General features: G+C 35.5%; 3 protein-coding genes across 5 annotated transcripts; 1 reads left to right on the forward strand and 2 right to left on the reverse strand.

Annotated features, from left to right (window-relative positions):
- Positions 1–772: 772 nt before the first annotated feature.
- On the reverse strand, positions 773–16,355 carry LOC148960370 (coiled-coil domain-containing protein 102B-like). 3 transcript variants are annotated; one of them, XM_089115776.1, is made up of 10 exons: positions 15,806–16,355; positions 10,736–11,274; positions 10,465–10,573; positions 9,609–9,716; positions 7,034–7,144; positions 6,733–6,831; positions 5,642–5,698; positions 4,450–4,563; positions 3,796–3,899; positions 773–2,939 (listed from the first exon to the last, which is right to left on the reverse strand). In XM_089115776.1, the coding sequence occupies exons 1-10, from the start codon at positions 16,196–16,198 to the stop codon at positions 2,867–2,869; spliced, it is 1,707 nt and encodes a 568-aa protein (XP_088971902.1). In that variant the 5' UTR covers positions 16,199–16,355; the 3' UTR covers positions 773–2,866. The 3 variants fall into 3 exon arrangements, with proteins under 3 accessions (XP_088971902.1, XP_088971896.1, XP_088971899.1); XM_089115770.1 differs by having other exon boundaries at positions 9,588–9,716; XM_089115773.1 differs by having other exon boundaries at positions 9,588–9,716; positions 10,465–10,569; positions 10,732–11,274.
- Positions 16,356–16,642: 287 nt separating this feature from the next.
- Positions 16,643–18,278, forward strand: LOC148960371 (uncharacterized). Its single transcript, XM_089115829.1, has 2 exons — positions 16,643–16,780; positions 17,271–18,278. The coding sequence occupies exons 1-2, from the start codon at positions 16,643–16,645 to the stop codon at positions 18,276–18,278; spliced, it is 1,146 nt and encodes a 381-aa protein (XP_088971955.1).
- Positions 18,279–18,836: 558 nt separating this feature from the next.
- On the reverse strand, positions 18,837–21,609 carry LOC148960372 (uncharacterized). Its single transcript, XM_089115754.1, has 2 exons — positions 21,369–21,609; positions 18,837–21,226 (listed from the first exon to the last, which is right to left on the reverse strand). The coding sequence occupies exons 1-2, from the start codon at positions 21,607–21,609 to the stop codon at positions 18,837–18,839; spliced, it is 2,631 nt and encodes an 876-aa protein (XP_088971880.1).
- Between the last annotated feature and the right edge of the window lie 4,257 nt (positions 21,610–25,866).

Here is a 25,866-nt window from a genome sequence, read left to right on the forward strand (position 1 = left end):
TAGTGGACCTTTTTAAAACAACTGTAGGATTCCCTGAAAAAATAAGGCTATAGGCTTTGAAAAATTGCATTTTTAGGAAAAAATATTTTTCATTCAAAAAGCATTTTTATTCATATGTGAAAAATTAGCAGCCTGAACTGTATAAATTGCTCAAATGCTGTTTATTTTTAGGGTTATAGACATTTTTGAAACTGCTGTTAAAAACATAAAAAAAGTAAATCAATATGCCATGAAAAGTGGCACTTTAAGGCATATCTTTTTCGTTTAACAACATTATTCTATGGATTAAAGAAGGGAAAAGCAGTCTAAATGGTAACCATGTCTCATATTTCATGTCTGTCTAAACCATAAAACCACTATTAGAACCACTGGAAAAACATCCAAAGATTGATGCTTGGAAAAATTGCACTTTTTGACTGTATTTTTCTTGTTTCTTTACATTGTAAAAAGAAAAAAACAGCGTAAATCGTATAAATGGCTTCGATTCTGCAACTTTTAAGAATAGTTGACCTTCGAGAAATAACATAGCATTTGTAGCAAAATATTCGAGAAAGAATTTATGATATTAAAAATTGGGGTTATATTGAAGAACTTGAACTTATACATTGGAAGGCAATAAAATACAATTTATCTACTTCCACTGGTCCCATCTTTATTCCAAACCTTTGGATATGAAAGCCTTGTTGATTATAAAGAACTATTAAATGCATATTGTGAGTATGTTTAAAGGATAGAGCAATTATCGGAAGCCAAGAGACAAATAAACGACAAATATTGCTCATTTAAAGGCATTTTTAGCATGCCGATAATACACTTCTATATATGATCGTTTGTTTTCACATACTAACTAAAATAGAAAACAAGATCAGTTAACTTTCTGAACAGCTAACTAAAATACAAGATAATGCTTTAAACGGATAAATAATTCTATAATTGAATTGAACTGTATTCATAAAACAATATGCACAAAATAAAAGTATCTTTCATAAAATAAAAGACAGAACTTCCCTAAGGGAAAAAAGATTACTAATATTTCTTATCTTTGAAATATCTTTTCTAAATGTGAAACACTTTCTTTTGACAATTTGACTAAAAGAAGCAGAATATTATTGGAATTACAATTGGTTATTGATAATACCTTAACATATCTTTTACCCATGCACCTGTCAATAAAAATCAAAATAATTTTTTAAACAATTGAGTGAGACCATCAACCTAGTTTACTATGTTTTGATGATAAAAAGTAACTTCTTTCATTTGCCATTATAAGAAGACTTTCGTCTAAGCTTTTTAAAGCTGACATGATCTCTCAAAACAAGAATTGCTTTACCCCTAAACAAAGGGATTCTCTGCCATCTCTTATTTGACATACAATATTCCATGGTTGATTGTTTATAATCAAGTGCTCGTCATTATTTTAATATAAAAGCCCATGACATTCCCAGGCAAATATCTTATCTATTCTCAGCATCTACTAAGTATCAATAATTCTATATCTATATATTCTTATATCTCTATCCTTTATACTTTACAATTATACGTTTAATCATGTAGGAACAAGTAAATCAATAATGAATAATATCTGGATGAATTTCTATTTTTTCTAATTCTAAAAGGAGTTGTGTATTTGGTGCTGAATACATTCTATATTTGCAATTGACAGTCTATTGTGACAGCCCGTGACCTACGCTATCATAGAATCAGCGAACCAGTAAAAGTACCGGGAACGTGCATAATATAGTCATATGACTATGAAAACTTTCAAAGGGAGTTTTGTACATTATTTGACTTCACTGGATAAAGGTTCCCAGTTACACTGTATTGGATAGCGTACGGTTGCACCTGAGCGTTCCAAAAATTACCTGCTGTTTTCCATTGCAGTAACAAAACACAACTGCAAGAAATTTGCTTCTGTATTCATTTAAAAAATCTGTCAACATTGATGCCATAGAGGTATCAGAACTCGGTTTTTGATAACGATGGCAAAGTTGATGCTTGATATGAGATGGCATCGCATTAGGTGAACACATTTGAGTTTCATAAAAGAATGATATTTTTGGCACTCTTGGAGCAAACATTTTTCCAAGAAATATCGATGCTTACAAAACAGTTTAGCAAACATCGTTAAGATGTAAACTAAAGGCCTGTCCAATTTAAAAATCTTAATACGAGAAGGACTATCCAGTTAAGTGTAACTGAGGCCTAAAGCTTATACAGTCAAAATCCTAAATCTTTACTTGCAGAATACCTATATCTTAATACTTTGCAAGCAAAGATTTGGGATTTAAAATAATATGAGAACTCTTTGAAACTATTGACAATGAACATATCTACTATACTAAAAATGCAAACATTTCATGGCGGCAATGGGTACACTGTATTTGACATGGCCTATTACATAAGCCAAAAAACATAAAATGAATTTCTTTAGAATGAACCCGCAAATTTTCCATGTGCTTTCCTCACAAGTTCACAGTCAGCCCACTTTAAGAACCTGCTGATAAGGTATCTGCTAAAAGGGAAGTTTGGTCATTTCTAGACCCCTTATATTGCAGGTGTCAATGCAGGGGCATTTATGGAAATAAGGGGGCTGTCTGCTAAATTGTATTCCTTAACACCTTGCGAAAAATCTCTAAATTGTCAGTACGCAAGCTCATTGCTTCGGTAGCGTCTGGCTTAGGTCTATAAACGGTGGGTATTAACCTAGATTCTGCCTAGATAGGGAGAGACCAGACCAAAACATTAACCAGCATTACTTAATATGCAAATAGCATTTTATTACAAGGGGTCAGCCCCAAGTTGATTGTTAACTGTTTTAGTTGTCATGAAAGCACAAGGAAATTGGAAAACTTTAAATTTTACTTCTCTACATTTGTTCAGCTTCTTCGTCTGATGCATCGTCAGGCTTCATTTTCAATGGAAAACTTTGCCTTTTCAATCTACGAAAAATCATAAAAGATCAGTCATTACAGTATTCTACCGCACTGAGAAACTATGATATTATGACAGTTCTTGTGAATAAAAACCTACAATATAGACCTGGTCATTTTGCAAAACCAATAAAAGAATGCTGATTGTGTTACGAACAAAGTTTGACGTAAATCTTAGTAAGTATTTAAGAGAAAAAATAAAAGAAAGCTAGCTGGATCTTTAAAGAGAGGAAGGTGCAAATAAATTCAAATTGATACTTTTAAGATTCATAGAAGCATCGCAAAACGTCAAAAAAGTGACAGCGATTTGGTCTTGATATAAGTGGTGGTAATTTGGTAATGTAGGAAAACGATAAATGAGAAAAAGTTTTGGCAGAAAAAATTGCTAGTCAATTGCATTCTTATGTCTCAATTTCGAGCGGAACAAGTACTAGACAACTTTGATGTGTAAAGATTATCATGAAAACACTGTTGTTGTTTTTATATCATGGGGCACACATAGAAGTTACAATGCAGCTATGAAAATAAAGCAGAAGAAAAAAGAAGGCTAGTGTGTATAAAGCAGTTTTTAGAATGGGCGGTAATTACAAAGGGGCGTTAATTAGGAAGTGGGCGTTAATTTAAAATAACATAAAACACAACATAACACCTAACAACATAACATAACACAATAGAACATAACATAACATTTGGTGCGTCCAGTGGCGTTAAATAGAAAGGGGGCATTAAAAAGGAAGTGGGCGTTAATTAACTTTTTTCACTTTTAGGGTGGGTGTTAATTAGGAAGGGGCGTTAAAAAGGAATAGGGCGTTAAATAGATCAAATGCGGTATGGTAAAAATCAGTTGGGAATACCGATTACATACCTACTGCTTAGATGGCCAATTTCAGATTGCAAACTTTCCGCTTGCTGAGACTGTTCTTCAAGTTGTCGTTGCAAACGACGCACAAGGTTTGACTGGGCATCAGCCTTGAATCAGGCAAGTAAAAGATTCAGAAGGTAAAACATTCAAGTATAAATTGAAGTATAAATTGGTACTTCAAAGTTTTGCTAGTCGACTGCTAATAGTCACCACATTTTAAGTCAGTCTACAGATAACAAGTGCATTATCTTCTTACCAAACACGTGCAAAACCATTCAATAAATATCCGCTTACATTTACACTCCGCTTACAGTCAATGCTTTTTAAGAATTATTTAGTGTGCCATTAAACCATTATCTAGGGTAACACAGAAACAAGTGTCATGGCAAACAAAACTTGTGCTCAAACATAAGAAATTATTCGATCAAACTCCGCTTGAGTCATAGCCTACTGATAGTCATAGATTCTAAAGTTGCATTTTGGGGCAGTATAACTATTTATTGAAATGGCAGTACACACATTCAAAGAAAAACGTCAGTAACATAATACTTAGCTGGTAGCGAGATCATTTGTTCAATTGTCGATGTCAATAATAAACTTGCATCCAGGGGTTAAAAAAGAGCTACATGAAAACGCCAAATAAGTTGAAACACTTACATTTTCTTCTGTTGAGCATAACTTCTTCTTCAGCTCCTCGACCCTTCCTCTAAGCTTCTTCATTTCTCCCTCATATTGCTCTGTTCGCTTTTTCTCGTGATCCAGCTCGTCAATCTAGCAGTTTTAAATGTCATACTGAATTAAACTTCATTTCTAACATACATAAAATTATAGAAATAGAAAACATCGTAAAAATTTAGTGCAGTTTAAAACTATTTTCACAAAATCATGCCTTTATAAAACATTATTTTGTGGCTTATTAGATTTCCACCACAGAGAAGTAAGATTCATTTCAGAACACGAATCTGAACTAGAGTGCGCGAGAAAGGTGTAAAACTAGTTCTCTTTAACCATAAACTAGTCTGTTTCAAAGTATAAAAACCGTCTGAAAAAACGCAAAAAATTCAGTGCGATTGTTGGGCATTCAATTCATGGAAAATCCGATTTCATTAAATTTGGTTTTCATTTTTAATTGAGCTCTGGTAGAAATATTAATCAGATTCTTTAGTCATCAGGAATTCTAATCAAATGCTGTGATCGAATTTCTCTGGAAAAAGGTTATAGTCTGTCTATGACGATATTTCGTACAGCTCTGAAGACAAAGCTGGACAGAAAAAACTGACTTTGAAATAAAGTGCTGTTGTGCTTTGTGTGGTAGTCTCAATCCTTTAAGACTGGGACTATTGCACTTTTACGCAAGTTTACAAACATTGTCAATCAGTGTAATCCAGACAATGCCGCTCACCTCAGCATAACTGTTGACTAATTTTTTTTTTAAAAAGGAAGGCCTAGGCCTATCTACTTTTCGTATATGCAAGCAATTGCTTTGCTAAGAATGCATCTTCTTAATTTTTTGTTGGAAATTTTGAAATTCTGGGGTCTGAAATTGATTTTGTAACATTCGTTACATTATCTACAAAATAAGTGCTTGTTATTTAAATAAATCTTTGTTGACTGTTCTTGATGATCTTCACAGGAAGTCTTGAAAATCCTTTCAAAAAATAAGCCGGTTGGAAACATGTTGACAAGATATCAAATTTTCAAGAACAATGCTTCTACCTGACATCAAAAGAAGATCACAGGCTATCACGCTTAATGTAACTGCGCGAACCAATTAAGTGTCAACGATGCTATCAAATAAACTAGAGCAAAATAAATTGCTGTTTTACATAGCGACAGCAAGCTACCTTACCTTTTCCTGCAGCTGCTTTTGAGCTCTTTTGTGTGCCAATTTTAGTTCGAGAAGCTCCTGGAAGAAATAAAGAAGAGACAGCATTGATTTGATATCTCTGCTATATTAAGAAAAAGTAGGGTTATACTACTGGAGCAAAGGCATACAAATTCAGACAGAAATTCTGTCAACAGCAGAACTATTTTATGTTTACAGCTAAAATTTATTACTGTCCTGAACTGTTAAGAATTTGCGACGTTTGTTGGTGGCCTAAAGGATTTCGAACTTTCGAACTGATGACAGTTGAAATAAATGTGATTTGTTTACTTTTTTGAACAATCAGCTTTCTGCAAAATTATTTTTTAATCGATGGACCAAAGTACCAGCTTACATTCCTTGATTCATAGTGAAAACTGTTATGAAAATTTTAGCTAGAGAAAATATCACAAAACTGCAGCTGCACTTTCTGTGCAAGGTCCAAAACACTGAATTAAAAAAATGGGGAGACAATATGGTCCCATTGTCTTAAGCCACGTAAACTAAATCCATGTCTAAGGAACAGCATGGTTAGCGAGTATAAAAATTAACTTGAAAGCAAAATATGTTTGAAAGTTGATAATTTGTACGGAAATAAAAAATGATCTAATCACGTAGATAAACAAAGTTTGCTCTATCAAAATATAGACAGAAAGTGCAAAGAGTTTGGCGGCAACGTGGTGCTATAGTTGGAAAACTGACTCTGGTCGAGAAAGAATCTGGAAGGTAGGTTTAAAAACCGAATGAAGAAACAAGGTGCTAACTGTGGGAACATTTCAGCTGTTTGAGAAAAATCTTCAGAATTATCAATCATTTAACGAATGGACTTAAGATTTTGAAACGACCTGAACAAAAAGATTTCTTTAAAAAGCTTATCTTGGACTAAAACTTATATTCTTATTAATGTGAGACAATACGCCACACAAACTGTAAAAATAAATCTGTTTAACATAAGAAACAGTCCAAAACACCTGAAAACTCAAGATACACGCTCCGTGAAACCAACAATATCTCCCTACACATGCGGTGAGTAAAGATGTCACAAGATAAAATTTGTGAAAATTTGCGAACTGAACCTGAGATTTGTGTTCAAGCTCTTCTTGTAAGAACTTCGTGGCAGAATTTTGAGCATGGGCGACCTGGTCTGTCTTTTTTCGTATCTCATCTTCAAGATCCTGGATAGAAGAGAAAATAAGCTATAGTAAGCAGGCATGTGGGCGTATGATTCAAAAGACAGAAACTCTTTAGATGACAACTTGGGAGAGTTAGATAAATTGGGAATTGAAAGGAAACAAACAATTTCATTAGGAAGGATCCCTTTCTCAAAAAAATCTCCAAATACGAAATCATTTCTGGGAATCAAGATCAGCTGCTCACTTCAATCTGGGCCTTAAGTCTTTTGATTTCCCTTTCCAAAGACAATTTTTCTGTCTCCACCTGTTCTCGCTTATTCCATTCTTCTGCGTTTTCTTTTTGAAGTCTCTCGATCTGCAACAAGAAAAGATAAAAACATAAAAATTGATCTCGTATTATCAAAAAGCCTGATTTAAAGAAGACAATTAATGAAGAAGGTACGCTAATAGTCTGGGTTTTGTTACCTATGCTATGTATCATTAAATGAGACAGTCTAAGGGTAACCATTCAGGGTTGCAACACCAGTCTTTACAAAACTTTCTGTTCATTTCTTCAAATATTAGCTTAACGGATTTATGACGTAATCTAGAAGCGTTAGTTTCTAGTGCCACATCGAAGGTACAGGGAAATCGATGTGAACATGTATTGTATAAAATTTGTCTTGCAACTAATGTATTACCATAATTGGTAATACATTAGTTGCAAGACACAAAGTGTTATTCCATTACATTACATTAGTCCACAATATTTTGTCCAGAGCTGCCGTTAAATGGCACGCTCGGCACCTTTGTCTTAACCAGATCCAAATGTCACTTATTTTACCCTTTCTTTATTTAATTTGCACAGTGCCAGACAGTTATACACAACCCTCTAAAATCATCCCCTTAATCTGAAATTAACATCATTGAGGCAGATACTTGTTTCAATTGCAAAATCCAGTACGAGTAGTATAGAAAAACAAAGGAAATGCTCAATGTCACTCCAAGGAACAAAAGAGGTTTTCATAAAATTTGAGCTGACTTCTCATGACAGCAAAATCTCCTGTCTTCTGCGCTCTACAGTGCATCAGGAAATGCCAAAAAATATCTTCAAATTCATCCTCAAATAATTGAACAATACCCTTGCAACTAGGAAAAATGTCTGGAAGTGGTGACATCTGCAGATTTTCAAAAATCTGCATATTCTCAAACATCTGTATGCTCTTTCTGCTTCTAGTCTGAAACCCTGCAGCACGTTGTCTGAAACCCTCCAGCTGCAGATCATACCCTGACGAGTGTAGATTCACCTGGCGCCATATCTCAGTCCTTCTTTTCCTTGCAAAAACTCTTTTATTATCCAAAAGCTCTTAACTGTATGCTGATCCGCCCACAATTCAATCTCCATGCCTAATTACTGGTGCTTCTATCTAGCAAGATCTTATCCTAACCTCAAGCAAATCAACTCCTCATCTGCTTGAGGTAACTTTAGGTTTCGAATCTAACACCCAAATGATCAACGATCGTAAACCATTCAAATACAATCCATTACTTCTCAGTCTTAAACTACAATAATTCACTATCAACTTCATAAAAATATTAACGAGTGCACTTGGAATCATGATAAATTCATCTGACTCTTTGATATCTATACTCAAAGATAACTTCGATAAATCTGCCTAACAAATATGTAAATGAAACAAAGAATATGGCCTTCAGGTTCAGTAAATATCACTTTTATCTAAAAAACAGGACACTGAAAAATTGAGATTCGATGGAATTTCGATTAAAAATAATTGTATAACGTTGAAATAAAAGACTAAAAAACTGCCTTAAAAGTAAACTGCTTAAAAAGTGAGATGCATAGTTGTAACTGTAACTTGCAATAGGAAATAAAAGGAAGTTCGAGGAATTATACACACAAGAAATCCTTTCAGCATAGCTACATATATACAGCTAGAAAGAACGATATCTATATAAAAATTGATAATTTAGAGGAAGGGTTGTTTTGTTGTTTTGTTCAAGAAAGTTTTGTTGGAATTCAATTCATATTCTCGGAGGGATTTCGAAGTGGTTTTTAAAAACTACAGAGTAGAGAGAACCAAGATGGAGTTTTGGATATCGTTTTACAGACGATAATCAACCAGATACTTTTCAATCCTATCCAAACCCTTAATTATTATACCAAGCGCAATTACTATATCCACTCCTAAATGTTAAGCAGCTCCTCCTGAGCCTTTTCATGAGAGTCTTTCTTATCATGTAATCTTAAAGTAAATGTTTACCAGCAGCTGTAAAATGCCAACGGCAACTTTTCAAAATCATTAAGATAGATGGTGAAAAAGAATGGGCCCCGATAAGATCTTTGTGGAATGATGCATATAGCCAGGTTTTCACTGGACTTTTAATCATCTTAAAAGCAGTATCCATTCGGTCATCAAGCAACTGTTCGTTTAAACACCAAAGCGTGTACAGCTTTGTCTATAAAGCATAGAGCACTTCTGGAAGTACCTAAAGAACTGTTTACATTCTTTAACTACAAAGCATCAAAATCCTACTTCATTAGCAAACTCATCTCAGCTTTGAATTCAAGCCTTGAAGTCTCTGGGAAAATGTTTAGACTACGATAAACATTGAGAAACTCTCAGCAAAGCTCTTAAAATCCTCAGACACATTCCTAATGAAGACACTTCAAAAACATGAGTAGTAGCAGTGACTTTAGATCATTACGTAGATAGTTTGACTGCAAAGACGTGGGCATTCATAGCACGGCTAAAGACTACGCAAATCGTGACTAAATAGAAGGGAATGAGAATACAAACATTGATTCGGGGCTCTTTTACCTCGACTCGGAGTTCTTTTAGCTTGATGTCTTGGGCCTTTGTGCCTGCTGCGTCTGGAGATAAGACAATTTCATCGCTTTCTCCACCCTTCTCTTTTAACTTATCAATCTACAATAGAGACACATGGAGAACTCATTACAATCGCTTTAGGTTAAATCGCTCTCTGAAGCTTTGAATTAATGTCTATTTTTTTGCGAAGACCCACAGCAAACGTGGTCAGAGAATAAACTGCTGGCTAGGTATGTTAGGCATAATAATTTTAATATTAAATCGAATCGTAAACTCGTCATAAATTCACGCATCGAAAACGATCATAAACTAAAGTCAAAAATTATATCCTGATATCTGGATAAAAAGCAAACAAGTTTATACCAAGTTTCAATGTCCATTTCACGCATAGTTTCGAAAATAAGGGCTTTTTTGAGAAGTTTAATTTTTTTTGTAACTCTGTGCGATGGCATACAGCCCGCCAAAGCTTCAGCACCGCTTTGCAGTGCAGCTCTTGATGGATTTCCAGAAAGAGGCTGTCGAGTCTCTAAAACTCATGCGTACTTCCCATACTTTCTTTGAAAAACTTTGTGAAGCAGAATTCATATCAATTAGAGCAGTTTATTTTTCCATTGAGTGAGAAAAACATCGTCAATAAAATTATAAATTATTCAGCAGAGAATAAGAATAACGTCAGAGAGTCTTTGTCTGGACCAATCAAATCAGTGCCAGAATTCTGGCAGTGACCCAAGTCTTAAACACGTGGCCTTCGATTTCCGTCGTATGAGGCAAAGAGAAACGGCCCTAGAAAAATTTGCTAGAGATCATACAAGATTATATAAGATGCTTGATTTTGGGTTATTATTACCTCGGCACTCAGACCCTCGTTGACTGAGCTGAGCTCTATGTATTTCTGCTCTCTCTCTTGGATGAATCTTCTCATTTGCTCTAGCTGAGATCTCAGTGCTATGTTCTCCCTAAAATATAACGAGCCAATGAATCAATCACAAGGATTCAACATGAACACCAATTAACCGAAACCCTTTTATCTGATAAAATTCAAATTACACCAAGTACCTAACTTTACAAGATGACAACATAAAAGTATGTACAAGAAACTTTTTGTTGGGTATACTTGCCTTGTTTTCTGTCCAAAAGCTTTCTCGTATTCCTTGATATCTCGAGCCTTAGATGTTTCATCTCCTTTTCTTTCTTTCTTGCTAACCTCATGCGGCTCACTTGCACTTCCTCTCTGATCACCGAGAATCTGCTCTAAAAATTGCATTTCTCCACCTGACTTCGGCACAGTGGCTGCGTATACACTGTTGTTTGGTCGTGAGTCTACAAGCTCCATTTTACCATTAGTTACCCCTTCCATCTGTACAAGATGAGGCTCCACAACTGCTGTTCGTCGTTCTTTGTCTAGTTTCTTGAGCTCTAGCTTGCACTTATTCAATTCATTTCTCAGAGATTGGTTCTCTAGAAGGCAATCGTCTAACTCAGCTTTCGTCTTGTTGAACTCTTTCGTGAGTGTTTCATTGCGAACATGAAGTACCTTCGCTTCCTCTTTTAACTTGTTCCTCTCACCCCTAACCTTACCCCATTTTTCTCTCCAACTGGCAGTGCAATCCGACCACCATCTCATCGTCTTTTCCATTTGAGCACATTTTGCTTTTAACTAGAAAAAATTAAACAGATACATGAAGGTATAAATGGGCACATATAGCCACAAGGCCTATTATCTATCTATCAAATGAGCGTGAGGCTGCGCAACGCTGAAAGTTCAAGAATTTCACGATTTTAAAATGAGGATTTTTGTTAACTTCTTAAGGGCTTTTTCTTCTTCTTTCGTTGCAAAAAAGTCTTATCAAATAGGCACCATCATCTGTTTTGCTTCAGCGGAGAGACATTCGCATGCACACTAACCTCGAAAAATTAGATAATTTTTGCCAGCCAGTTTTCCAGGTCAGTCCTGGTAGTTCAAAGTAAATGAATGTAGCACGAGGACTTGAGATGAAAGGAAACACCACATAATTTCAGGGGAGCTAATACATTCAGAACTTTAGCAATATTAAAAGATTCAGTGCACTCAAAGGAACCAAAGGGGAAACGAGATTTTCTTTATAAGAATAGCCCCTCCCCCCGCGAATAGAGGATAACGATTTGAAAGTTCTGAAGCGATAGATGTTTGGGATCGTTTGACATGATGAAGACCAAATTATGTAAGGCCACATCATGCAAAACCATATGGCCATATCTCATCAACATTCCATCTCTGAAGGCAAATGTTTCTTGTCGCACTCACAGTTTTCCACATAACATTAGCGGACGTACAAAAGAAGACGAGCTGTACTCACAGAGAGAAAAGCGTCACCTGTTTCACAAGAGGATAATGAAACAGCTGTCCTTATTATGAATAATTAATCCAACATTATTGTAGCAATACAAAACACAGTTTGCAATTCGGCAAATCGCGAGGCGCAACAGATAGCTGTGGCAAGAAAATACCACATTTCAAAACACAAGCCTCTTAGGTCTACATAAGCTTGCAGTAACTGTGGCTAACTGTTGCGAGAAACAAGCGAGAGAAACCAGTACGGATGAATTTTTTGTAACCTAGTATTTTTACGGTCCGATGGTCATCAACAAAAATTGATTGATCATGTGAAATCCGAAAGTAATTGAGTTTGCTCTCGGTCGATGGAGATTTCTCGGTACAAGGCAAGCTTCTGCCTAACGATAATGGCTGCTCACATCGATGAAATTAAAAGGATTGAAATAACAAAGAAAGAATTAAATCAGTCAAAAATAAAGTTTCAAACCGTTCTCCAGGCCTACTAGGTATTAGATGCTAAACTTTCCCGTTATAAAATGAAAAGAATGGTGTTCAAACCTATGTATGATAGAATTATACTACTTGCTAACCCCCCTGTGAGAGCTTGTCCAGAATAGAAAACGTTTTTTCCTCTTTCATCCTTTCTGCGCTATGTTCGTTCAAAATTGGTTTGTTTTCAATTTTCAGCGAGCGTGAGGACAATCACGCACTCGTTTAAATCTTCCGATATAGGCCTCCAGACTACCCGCGTTCGCAGGCACCCGTACCCTTGCTCGCTACAACTTTCTTTTCCTAAATTAGACCCCTTTTCTGTATTCCAGACAACATTGAGCATTTTTGCGATAGTCTTTGCTGTTCACATAACAAACTAAAACTACGAAAAATATTTTTTGGCGATGCCAATTTTTTAGCGTCGATGCCTCTTGAAATGTCGATGCCTTCTTTCTGACATAATCTTAATGTTGAACTATAGCTTTAACTTTTGACCTTCACTTTCCGACACTAACTTTTCAACACGATCCCAGGTAATTACGCACATGAAAGAACTAGTGTCGTGTCACTTTCTATGTGAAACTAAGGCCAGACCTAGCTTGACCTAAGCTGTTCTTTACCATCCAAATCGCTATGTTTGCATTGTTAAATTGCGTCACATTCATCGTTTCTTTTATTTTAAATTTTCACTATCTCAAAAACGTTATGACTCGGCATCCCTTCGTAAAAGCTACAGTTTTTGTGCAAGGAAGAGCAATTTATCTATATTTTAAACATGGTTGCTGAAAAGTGTTCATAATTTTTCTAGCAACATCTGTGCCTCCACAAATGTTTTCATGATATAACAAACACGCAATTTTAAGCTTCTCAATCGAATCCTAAGATAGTTTTTGCATTTTTCGACTGTTATTTAGTAATTTAACCCTGTACCAACGACCAAAAACGTTAGATGTACGGGTAAACTCAGCACCAATACGTAAGATAACAAAACTTCGCCAATACCCAAACATAACATCTGTAGTGAAACCTCCAGTAATGGACAGCTTCATTAATGGGCAACTCCTGTTAACAATACATCACGACAACGGGTAATTTTCCCCAATAGCTTTCCGTCAGTCAACAGCTTTGAACAACTCATCTAAAACAACTTACCTCATTGGACACAGAAAACAATTTTGTCTCAACAATTTTAACTGAAGTTAAAAGGTGTAATACTACTCAGCTTCAGATATCAGATTCTTCCCTAAAATGGACTATTGCATTGGTTTGAGGAATATCTGCTGTTTTGTTCACAAAATCATAACTTATCTTTAGTAACACGGTTTACTAAAAAACCTAGCAGTTTTTGTCATTGTCAAGATGCTAGAAAATAAAATTAACAGCAATTAACTGCAATTCTCATCCACATTGAAAAACATGTAAGTCAAAAAAACATGTACCAATCTGCCAACAGTAAGGCTAAATCACATGTTCATCAGCGAAGCAGCAAATTTTGATGGCAAAAAGAATAACAAAAAAATTGCATATTTTATAAAACATATTGGCATTATTTAGGATAGTCAAGATATTTTTATTTTAAGAAGCAGTGATGGGCGAACAAAAAAGGCATTATTAAAAAACTTAAACAGCTATGCCAAAGATATTTACTGAGTTGTTACAGAGCAGTTGAAAAATCTGGCTATAAAGCCATCCTTTGTGTACTTGGATACTGCCAACAAATTCTCCCTTAAAACTTAAAAAAGGATACATACACCTGTAGATCTGGGATTAAAACATGCCCATTAGCAGGTCTCAATTTATCTTAAGTTGCAAATCTCATGGATCAGATTACCAATCATTTGACTCTACATATGAACCTGTAAGGCTTGATATAGTAAAAACAAAGGGTAATAAATGCATATAAATACTGGAAACAAGATAAATACTGTGAATCCAATGTAAGAAACCAATTATGGCAGATTAATTTGAACCATTACATTACAACCACATGAAACTATATCATTACACAGATAATTGATGAATTCAACTTTGATATCAACTCATTAGATATAAAGTAACAAAATGAGTATTTCCTGAGTTTTTATAGCCAAAAATGATAGAAATAAGTTTTCTTGTTGATAGATATAGGATAAAACTGGCATGATGTTTTAAGCAGTATGAACAAGATATCAACATTATATAATATTGCTGTTCATGATGGAGAAGAATGCTTTTGTTTAATAAATTGTCAACATATAACTGTAAAAGTCTTTTTATCTATTCAAATGAAACCAGGTCTACAACAGCATGTCATTAAGGGCACTGTTAGAAAAACATACTGTTTTCTTGACAAACTTCACAAAGGTTTCTTTACACTTACATTGATTACCAAACAAAGACTGAAAAATCACATTACTTTTCATCAGATTTATCCTTTTTCATAAAACCACATTTAACTTTTGATAATTACACTGAACACTTGTAAAAATTGATATATCATTTTTTTATTTGTATAATGTTTTTCATAATTTTGAGTCTTTTATTCAAACTACTACTGAAAAGGCTATGGGAAAATTTTTTACAACTTTTAACATGCAGCCTGGAGAATGTTATATAACTGGCCCTTCACCCAGTCTACAGAGTAAGACAGATGCATGCATGATGTCAGAATCCAGATTGGAAAGTGTGGGACAATTTGACAAGATCACGGCTGTGGCAGAAGTGCTTTAAAAAATGTATGGGGAGAAAATGGGCAGTATTTTCTTCATTTGCAGTTGGAAAGTGGGTGACAAAGTTCTGTCAAATATATTTGAAAGAATAAGCATGGTTCAACGACTTAGCTGAGTAACAAATTTCTTTACTGTGAAAAATAGATTAAATTACTCCTAACTTGAAGTGAGATTGTGAAAGAAACAAAAATGATGCCAGGCATGGTGTACCAGATTATTGTAATCTTTGTGAAGATTGGTGCACTCCTGATGTTTTTTCTAGTCTGGGCTGAGTTCACGAGGGCAGCAAAATTTGAAATTGCACAACATGTTTTCAGTTGCATTGAAATAGATCTTGCTGAGATCTGCTATACTTTAAAGACTGCTCTAACACTCTGTTAACTCACCACTTATGCTGTTTTCTTGACTCCGTTAAAAAATGTCAAGGCTTTTATCCAAACCTAGTTCAATAATGACTCAAAAATGCACAAATAGGAATCCTATTTTACAGACACAACATATCTACACATTTTAAGTCTTGAGCGTTTTATTTTTTTGTTCTATAAAATAGGGAAAACATTTTCGTTGAGGGCATATCAATTTCTATTACAAAATATAAAACCCCTGGAACAAAAAATGAATGCTACCTAGATTGAATCTAAGCTAAGATAAATATAAAAAAAATATATTCATACCTCTTGCAGGTCTTGAAAGAGAACCTTTTCGCGTTCTGTCAAAGGAGAGAAAGTCTCTGTCAGATCTTCCCTAGATTGTGAACGCTGATAAGATGGTGCCTGACCTTCATTTTCCATCCTTCCATCTTGAGATCCGCTGCTAATTGTGCTTGCCTTCTCGTTTGGTGGACTACTAGGGGAGCTTGGGTACTCACCAGATTCCATCAGACATTTTCTATCCTCTAAAACAACGTCGGTTGCCGTTGCTTCATCTCCAGTCTCTGTGGCCTTGCTTTTGCTCTTAGATCGTCTGAATGGCCAGCTGCGTCCTGAGGGTGGAAGCTCTCCACTAGATTTCCCTTTTTTCCTTTCGTTTGAGTTTAGGCCCATCTTTGGGTGATTTTTGTTGCTCATTCCTGGAGAACAGCGACTATATGAGCAACTGATCTATACATTCACGCTAATATCAGATAAATCTTGCAAAGAAAATTTTGAACCTTGAATTGAACTGATCTTGAGATAAAACTTTTAAAGACTGCGAAGAAGCGAAAAACAACATCTGCTCCTCGGATATGATTTTTGTTTTCGCCGCGAGAATGCGCAATATGGGAGAAAACTTCAGTACGAGGCCAGTCAAACATGTCAAAGATCAAGTAAAGGGGACCGCCCCTCTCTTGGTCAACTCATAAAAGTTATAATTTTATTCTATATATCTTTATGCATAGTCAATAGAAAGGAGGACTGGTCTGGAAGCCTATTGTTCTCTCTCTTTTGTTTTCTTTGTTTGCGCTTTAGAAACTCGGCAATCGGACAAAATCCAGTCACGTGGTCAAACTGAGTGCATGTTGTTTTTTTAAAATGGCGTTCTACAGTGGAAACACCACAAATGAAGAAGACTTTTTGGGTGGGGAAACGCTCGATTTTTTGTTCGAGTACATGGATGATGATGAATTCAAACTGCAATGCGATGATGCATTGGTTGAAGATCCTCAACAGGTGAAACATAGAACATTTTTTAACATTTATTACGTTTTCAATAGGCCTATTTACATACATCCATGAGACTGGATGTTTAGTTTCCGAAGATGATATTTGGAATGCCTCTCTGGCTTGTTTATCATATTAATTATATTTTGTACTTGAAATGTATTTGGATTGTTTTGGAAAAAGAGTTGTCAGCCGCTGGAGACTTTAGGCCTCGGGTAGACGTTTTTTACGAGTACGAACAAACTGTACCTATTTCCCCCAATAAATACCCAGGAATTTATTCATTTTTTGAATACGCTAGATATATGCAATGTTTCTAATAAAGGCCACCCTATGAACAGGTGGGTATTTATTGGAAGAAATACAACACTTCGTGCCTGAAACTATTTTCTGTTATCACCTATTTTCTTTTAAATAAAAGTATATGTTTATCTAATTTGAAATTTAAAATAAATATTTTTGTCAATAGTCTAAGCTGCCAATCTTTTTTTCTTGGCAGACAGAAAAAACTCACAGTTTATGTTGTTCCCACTGTGGAAAAAGTTATAAAAGCAAAGGAGGGCTGAAAAAACATCAGGATCTGAAACACACTGAAATAACAGGAACAGAGACTGAAGGAGATACCATAAGTTTAGATAGTGTGACAATTAAATCTTTTATTGAAGAAGCAAAAGAAGATATAAGCAAAGATGAGTGTTTTCCTGACGAAATCCGCAGTATTGCAGTTGCTTATGTTACAGAAGATGTGAACAATTCCTTGAAAGAAGAAATTCTGAAAATTTATCAGTCCTTGAAAAGAAATGGAGATGCAGAAAAATTTTATTCTGCATTTTATTCTGTTATTGTCAAAAATGCCAAAAAATATTTCAGCCAGTTGGAAATGCCTGTGTGCACTATTCTTGCATCACAACTTGCTGATAAAATATTAGCATTCTATAAGAAACCTGTTCAGCAACCTGTTGTGGTCAAGCCAATTTCAGAACGTGAATTTGATGGGCTGCAATACCTAGCTGGCTATGTAATTCACTCACTGGTCAGAAAATATAACAGAAAAACTGATTCCAAATCTGAAGCTGTCCAGGGTGTGCTTTTATTGCTGAATTCCTGCCGGAGTGATGATATTAGCACTCAGAGATTGATCCGATGCCAATCTAGAGGTGGTTTATGGGGAGTTAAAAGAGAAGTTATTGAGTTATTCAAACTTGTCGAAGAAGAATTTAGAAGAGAAACACAGAGCCATGTGGTGTCCATTAACTGCCAAGAAATAACACAAAAATTAATGAAGCACATTGACATAACAAGTTTGTTCAATACTATCAAAGAGTATGATGCACACACCTTGGAAAAGGAGACAAGTTTAAGCCTACTGGAGAATATGATCAAATTATACCTACGAGTGAGAGCCTTTTCTATAACAAAAACAAAAACACAACTGGAGAGAAAACGAGTAAAAGGATTACGCAAAGGTATAAAGAAGTCATCAGACAAAGATATTACAGGTGTTTAACAAAGTGCAAAGATAAATCAAGTTACTTTTTTCCCACAGCAAACAGACAGATAAATAAAATTAACTGCTTTCCCAACACACACAATTATATGTATCTGTGTAAATGCTTTTATGGTTCTTATTTATAAATTAGTCTATGTATCACAAATACATGATATCTTTTTTATGTTCAAAACCTTCCCTGAATTGTATTCCAAAATAAGTTGTTACTACTATATTTCCAGTCACTAGATCATAGAATTGGCATTAATAAAATAATTCATAATGAAATAAAAAAGGATGGGTGTTTATCAGAGGTTGTCATTTACAAGAATGTGGGAATTTATTCAGAAAAATAGTACTTTTGTAAAAATAAATAACTGAAGTGTCAATTTGATCTAAGAACCACTTTTTTATGATCTAAGAACCACTTTGCAAGAACATCCTCAGTGAAAATAGTTCTGTGTTGGGAAGTTAAAAAAATTATGGTTACATCATTGAATTTTCAGATAAATCAATTGCTGAAAAATATAAATATAGTTAAAAAAACTATATAAATGTATGTATGTTTTAACTACTTTATTTTCGCTTTGCTAAAGGAGAGTTGTCTACTGTTGACCAAGAAACTTGCCTTTTTTGCTTATGTCCACCACTTGTATTCCCGGTAACTGGTGTCACTGACCTTTGAATTCTTATTGTATTTTCGTTATAACCAAACTGCCACAAATTTGGGTTATCATTGCGTCTTCCCAGACTACGCTGTCTACCGAAATGCTCCTCAACAACATCCTGATTGAATCTGTTTGTGAGAACAAATTGCATTCCATCTTGTAAAAGATACTTAGTAGCTTCAATCACTGAGTAGCATGTTATTTGAAGGCCTTCAAATGTTTGCAATGACAAAAACATTTTCTCTTTTGAGCTTCCGCTGAAACTGCCTTCCCTGTCTTCAATGCTTCTCTTCCAGTCTTGGAGGTATTTAAGAAAATCATTCTCTAACCATGCAAACCGTGGGTCATCTACCCTTGTATATGGTAAAAGAAATTCTTTCCGTTTGATGGTGCCTTCTCTAGGACTGCGCACATTCAAGGCATCAAAAAATTTGTCCATATAGCCGCATAATTCTGCAGTAGCATGAGTATCATTGCTATAGTACTCTTTCAATATGTTTGCTGTTGTCTCACTAAGAGCTTGAGCAGCAAGACGTACATTCATAACAGAGTATGCAGTTAACTCTATATGCTCAGGAGTCAATTTTGGGCAAACTTTAAGACCATTCTCCATGTCATTCTTCACAATTTGAACCAAATGCTTCCAGATGATGTACTTGCCATTATTCCACATTAATCTAGTTTTTCCGAAGCCTGAATGGTACATGCAATTTCGTACGGTTTTCACCAAATGTGGCACATCAGCAAAAAACCATATAAACCTATTTGGTGCATATAGGTTTATTGTACGGTAAGTTATACTCTTTCCAGCTTCGCCATCAAGGTTTCTGTGCATCCTGAAAAACTTCCGGTTGGCAGATGCACCATCTGAAACAGCAGCAATAACTTTGAGCTTACAGGAAACTTCCAATAGGCAAACAGCTCTCCAAAATAAAGGCATTATCTGGAATGATGTAACACAGCTAGTTGCAAAGTAGCTGAAGCTATACTTCAGGTCAGTTGCCAATCCTCGTACATAGAACACCAAGACATGTGTGGCAAGTTCATCAGCTTTTTGTAATGATGCTTGATTAATTTCAGTAGTGCCGAGATCCAAAAATCCAATTAATTCATTACTATGCTTATCAAAAACTAGTTTTGATTGAACTTTCATTTCATCAAACGCTAATGTAATGTAGCGCTGTACTCCATTCAAACTTTGAGTTAATTTGCATAACTCTTTGATGACAGCAGGATTAAAGCCAACTGTTGGCTTTATGACATTTCTGTAGTCACGAAGTGTTCTTCTACTCGGAAGCAAAAGAACCCCAGAGTTTCTCAACTCGTCATATGCTGATGCAGATTTTGCTGCCAGTGAAAGGCAAAAACGAATAATCATTGGGTGATAACGTATTGCCTTTGGGTTTCCAGAAAAGAATTGCTTTTGTTGCTCCCAAAACAGTTTCATGAAGGGTGAAAGTTCCCCTTCAAAATTGGACATTATTGAGTACACATCTTTGCTCAGTTCTGAGTTTAGTTTCACACCAGATGTGGCAATCTCCTTCCTCATCTTATTAATTTCCTCTTCCAACTGGCTACACTTCATTCTTTGCTGTTGAATTGTTAGCTTTAAACGGTTTGGGTGTGTTTGAGATAATGGTGCATTGAGTTTTGCTGGCACATTTATATTCCTGCTTTTCTTTATTTCTTCTTTCTTCAATTTGGTCTCCACTATTTTGCAATTGTGACACTGGTTCTCATTCATCTGCAGCACCTGACACTGTTTTGTTCTACGGAACAATTTCACCTGAGCTTGTGATTCCATTTCCTGTAGCATGTCAACTTTAATGGGAACAGCATGAGTTAATAGCTCTGTTCCAGGCAATGAGACACCTCCACAAATATCATATGTCTCTAACTTATTTATAAGTTGTGAAACAGTTATATTTTGAACACTCCTCTCATACTGGCTGTAAATTTCATGGCTAAATGGCATAACCCAACCATATATAATGCAGGTATATTTAAAAGACTCCTCGATTACTAGTTCATACTTTGGAAGAATGAAGGGTTCTGCGCATAATCTTAATGATATTCTGTTTGATAGGATTTCTCTTTCCCACTGAGCAAGCTTTAGATGCTCTGTTCTGGAGCATAGTTCTTTAAAAGTGGCATAACAATAATTTCCTCTTGGTTCTCTAATTATGTCCTTGACTATATTAAGATGTCTTCTTTCTTTTAGTTCCTCCTTGGGATGTGATTTTTGTGGTAGATTTTTAGATGGCAGTGCTCCAAACCTCAGGGCCTTCTTCCCCATTTCTGTGAATTAAAGATAGAGAACGAGTTCAGATAGAAATAAGGTTCAATAAAAGGAACCTATAAAACTTTCTTTTTGGATTTAGGCCCTCCCCTGCTTTTCAATAATAAAGGGAAATTAACGAAAAAACTCAAATATACGTACTTGTGTACTCGATATCTTCATCCTTGTAATGTCTTTCGCAAGTTCTTACATTGTTTGCCTTGATTTGTCGTTTGAACTCCTCATCTACAACGCGATACTGTTTTAGGACCTCTACTACTTCCTCTCGCCAAGCGACATAGTTAGGAAGACTCCGCTGTGAGACTCGAAATATCGCGATCCCTTCGTACTTTTCTCCTCGGTTAGTGTGACAGCCTGGAAATGAGCAATTCGCTCCAGGCATAGTTACAAAAAACAACGGTTCATTCTAACAATATTCGAACATAAATTTACGGTTTTCCTTATGAATCCTTGTCTTTTGACTTAGCGCGGGAAAGTTCCTTGCACTCAGTTTGGCACGTGACCACGTAATCTTTGAACAAAGAGTTAGAACAATAGGCTTCCAGACCAGTCCTCCTTTCTATTGACTATGCTTTATGTAACGGAAAGATTTAACAGGGACTCTTGCGCAAGTTGGAGAGTGGAGGGGTCTGAGAAAAAAAAGTTATTTTTATTTGCAACAAGGGGGGATGGATCACGCTCCATAAGGGTTCACTTTGTATTGTAGAAAATAGACGGGTTTTTTCCTGCCAGAAAAGATTATATGACCCTATCCTAGAATAAAATTCTGAAAACATCATACCTTCAATTGGCATACATGCCCCGGATAAAAGAGACAAAAGGAATAAAAGTAAATTGAAAGTAAATTTTACGCAAGAGCAGGGCCGTCGCGAGGCAACCTAAGGTGGGGGGGGGGGCTACAAATTTACCTGATTGAAAAACAATTACCCTAAACTCTTTATTTGCTGACACAAACCTCTGCAAAACATTTTGGCAATCTAACTCTGTAGCTTATAACGCAACTTCCATTTTTATATGATAATAACGGACTTCTTGATAGTTTCTCAAATCTTCATATCAAGGAATATCATATTCAACCAACGAAGCAACTACCTTTGTTTGATCCTTAATTGATTTCAAGATATGAGGGCCTCTGAACTACCTAAAGCGTTTTTTCAACTGAGCGGATTTTACCTAAAAATTTCTGTTGAGATGCTATTGGGGGTGTGACAGCCCCCCCCCCCCCCCCCACATTTCCCTGGTCGCGATGCCCCTGGTAACTGCTACCCCAAATATCGCTCCAGAGCAAAAGTTACTCCGCTCCGCTCCGATTGCAAGCCGGTATAGTGTAACTCTAGCCTTAGCAAATTATGAGGGGATGCATTGGATGCAGGGGATGCTTCCCGTGTTCCAAATTTGAATTTCTTTAGAATTGGGCTCGTATTTGGAAAATGAGCGTTGCGAACTTCGGTTTAAGACTAAGTGGTCCATATAGTAATTCCCAGTAGATTGTCCATACAATTCGTATTAAGAGCAGTATTTATTAATAACCCTTCAGGCAAAATTTTGGAATAAGGTTCTCATCTAGCAAAGACAATGTTTGCTTAAAAAATGGAATAGCTGTTTATTCAAAAACTAGAAATGAACTAGGGGTAGAAAAGTATGTATAACCTTTTCAACAGAATAAGCAGGATTGCTAAGGATTGCTTAAAGCTTTAAATTTAAAGCAAAGTGTTGAAGAGATACATTTAATGAGTGTTACATTTTTATACTGAAGGCATTTGACGACATTGATACAAGAACACAAGCAAAGTTGATTTCCAACAAAACTCTTTAAAAAATTGATCTGAACTTTGGGATGAAGCAAAAGCCACCTTCAGTGCTCCGAAAGTCTTTTTTCATTCAAGTTCTTTATATTAAAATAGTCAAAGGTTTTTGTTTCTAGAAACCCAAAATATCAACATCCAGCAAAGAGCAGCAATGTTTTACCTAGTGTAAGAAAAAAAAGATTTGGCACTGAGGCTATTAGATTTATCGTCTAAAAAATATGGTGAAAGATTACCTACTTTAAAAATAAGAGAGTCCAAACTGCCGTATATTTTAAGAAAAATTTTAACTTTAATTGCAGCTGTAGATAATGTATAACATTTATTGTACATTTATATTTTTATGATAATGCCGTTTTATGTTTGCTGTATAAAAAGTTGGCTTAAATCAGCTCAATACATAACCAGGTCTCCTTGCCAGCTTAAAAACAAATTTTACTGTTATCTATTACGCTCTTTTTTATATAAGAACCAGCATATTTAAGTTCAGGCTGACTGTTCTTGTTTTTTTTCAAAAATCCGAGGCTGGATTGTTCTTAATTTGTTTTTAAAATTAAGGGGGTGTAAGCAATGCGATTGGTAGCTTTTTCGTTCTAGGGAGGGATTCAGGCCTCATTTGCCAACAAAGTGAGTGCGACAACCTTCATTTATCAAGAAGTTTGAATATTCACCGAAAAACACCCACATATGGCTAGAAATACTCGTTTTTGAGATAAAACGTTGTTCAAAATTGCATTTTACAGTAGCTCAGCTTCAGCTTGTTCTTGATTTGTTTTTAAATTTTGACCATTGTTCTTATAATTGTTCTTATAAAAAGAAAAGAGTGTATATCGCTAATCCTCGAATAAGCCCCCGGGAGCTTATTTGCAAAAATCAATTTTTGGGTGGAGGCTTATTCAAGGGGGGGCTAATTCGAAGGGGGGCTTATTTAAAAGGTTAGTATTTTCCTCAAAGATCGACATAAAAACGACATAATTTTCTCAATGAAATAAATTGCGAAGATCTAACAAATATATTATAATTTTTTATCATCACAAAGTCGCTTTTTTGCTTTTTGGTCTCCAGTCAAAGGAAGTAATACTGTATAGCTATTGTCCTATGGAGGCTTTCTTGAAATAAGATATTTTTCTGCAATTTTGCTTTCCTTGAATAAGCCCTCGAAATATTATTCGAGGGGGGGCTTATTTGCAGAAATGATTAAGGGGCTTATTCGGGGATTTACGGTATGTATCGAAGCTTATTCGAGGATGTTACGAAAAAGATACTTTTATTCGTGGGTGGGAAATCCCTGGAATTTCTTCCTTTAACATCTGCATACCCATACTCATACTGGGCATACTCATTTTTCTTGATGTTGCAACTTTACAACTTTATATTCCGCTAACATCGTTTAAAGTTATATAGTTTAAAGTAAATCTGACATCAAAACATTCAATGAGACTACACAGGCTTGGGAGCACAAAGACCTACTATTGGCTAGAGTGGAGTCACTGATACTTTTAAATTGTAATGGAGAGCTAGTGATGTTTCTGAACATAGAGGAATAGCAGATATTTTGATCAAAGTAATAAGAAATGAGATTTGAAATGCAATTGTTTGTATAAGAAATGCAGTACTTGGTTTGGTAGGCCCTAAAGCTCGGTCAACACTAGCGGCATAAGCACAAGCGCAAACGCAATTGCAAACGCAAACGAAAAGTATAATTTTAGTACTGTTCAGATATGAAGAAGCTTTTCAGGCGTTTTTTAGAAGAGTTGATGATGGAATTTCGTTGATGAGCAATATAACTTCAAGGAGAATCAGCAGACATATGTGCTGTATAAAATGTGAGCTATCTAAAAATAAATAATTCCAAGGAATGTCTGCCGACAAAGGGCAGTTTCGTTATGATTATTTCCCTCTTCCCTAAGAGGTAAAGGAAGTTTACCAGTTTTATATTCGTTGATTGTCTCTAGCATTAACTAATAAGCCAACAATTTTCAAATATTTTTGTCATATTCTGGTTACAATTCAAAGCGATTGCATCCCTGTCATGCTCTTTTTTATAAGAAAAGCCTTTGGTAGCACAAAATATGAAGCTACCATGAAAGTGCGGAAACATTTGGATATAATTTTTGGTTACCTTTGACTATTCGACGTTTATTCTCTAATGTGTGTCGGAGGAAAAGTAGCTTAGTATGTTATGTTGCCGCTTTTCCGTGATGCCTTCAAATTCTTTTTTCTTATTCTTTTTCTGCTAGCCCTGATTCTAAAGAATCTTTCAACAAACTTTTAGCTCTCGATTTGCGTCAACAATAAAAACTATCTGCACTCTCAGCATCTTATACAAGACTGGTGAATGGACTAGAATTTAACTGATTAAGAGCCAAGAGCAAACAACTTAATCAGTTGTTAAAGAATAGTATTTTGGGAGTTTTCATACGGTTTTCTATGTGATATTTTGATTGCAATTCCTAACAGAGATAGAAAGTAAACTGTTAACCTCAGTATGTGGCTATATTTCTTACTTGTTGGATTTCACGTGGCAATGTTTTGACTCTACCCAGCAAGCGTTCAGTACGACTGTGCTTGCGAATCTCACACGAAGACAGGTTTCTTTCCAGGCGTCTTATCCTTAAGACCCGTTTAGAAGCTCAATCTAGAATTTTGAAAGCTTAGAAAGAGTATGGATATTGGATAATATATCATACTCAGTGACGGTTGGGAGTCACTGAAATTCATGTTATCATTGGCTGTTAATAGCAATTAGGCCTACATAAACTGATTTTTTCATTTAAAAATATATTTTGTGAATATTATGTTTACTACTTCTCAGGATGACAATGCTGATGATA

This window comes from Rhopilema esculentum, chromosome 4 (genome assembly GCF_057945365.1).
Source record: "Rhopilema esculentum isolate cy_ngs chromosome 4, ASM5794536v1, whole genome shotgun sequence".
NCBI lineage: Eukaryota > Metazoa > Cnidaria > Scyphozoa > Rhizostomeae > Rhizostomatidae > Rhopilema > Rhopilema esculentum.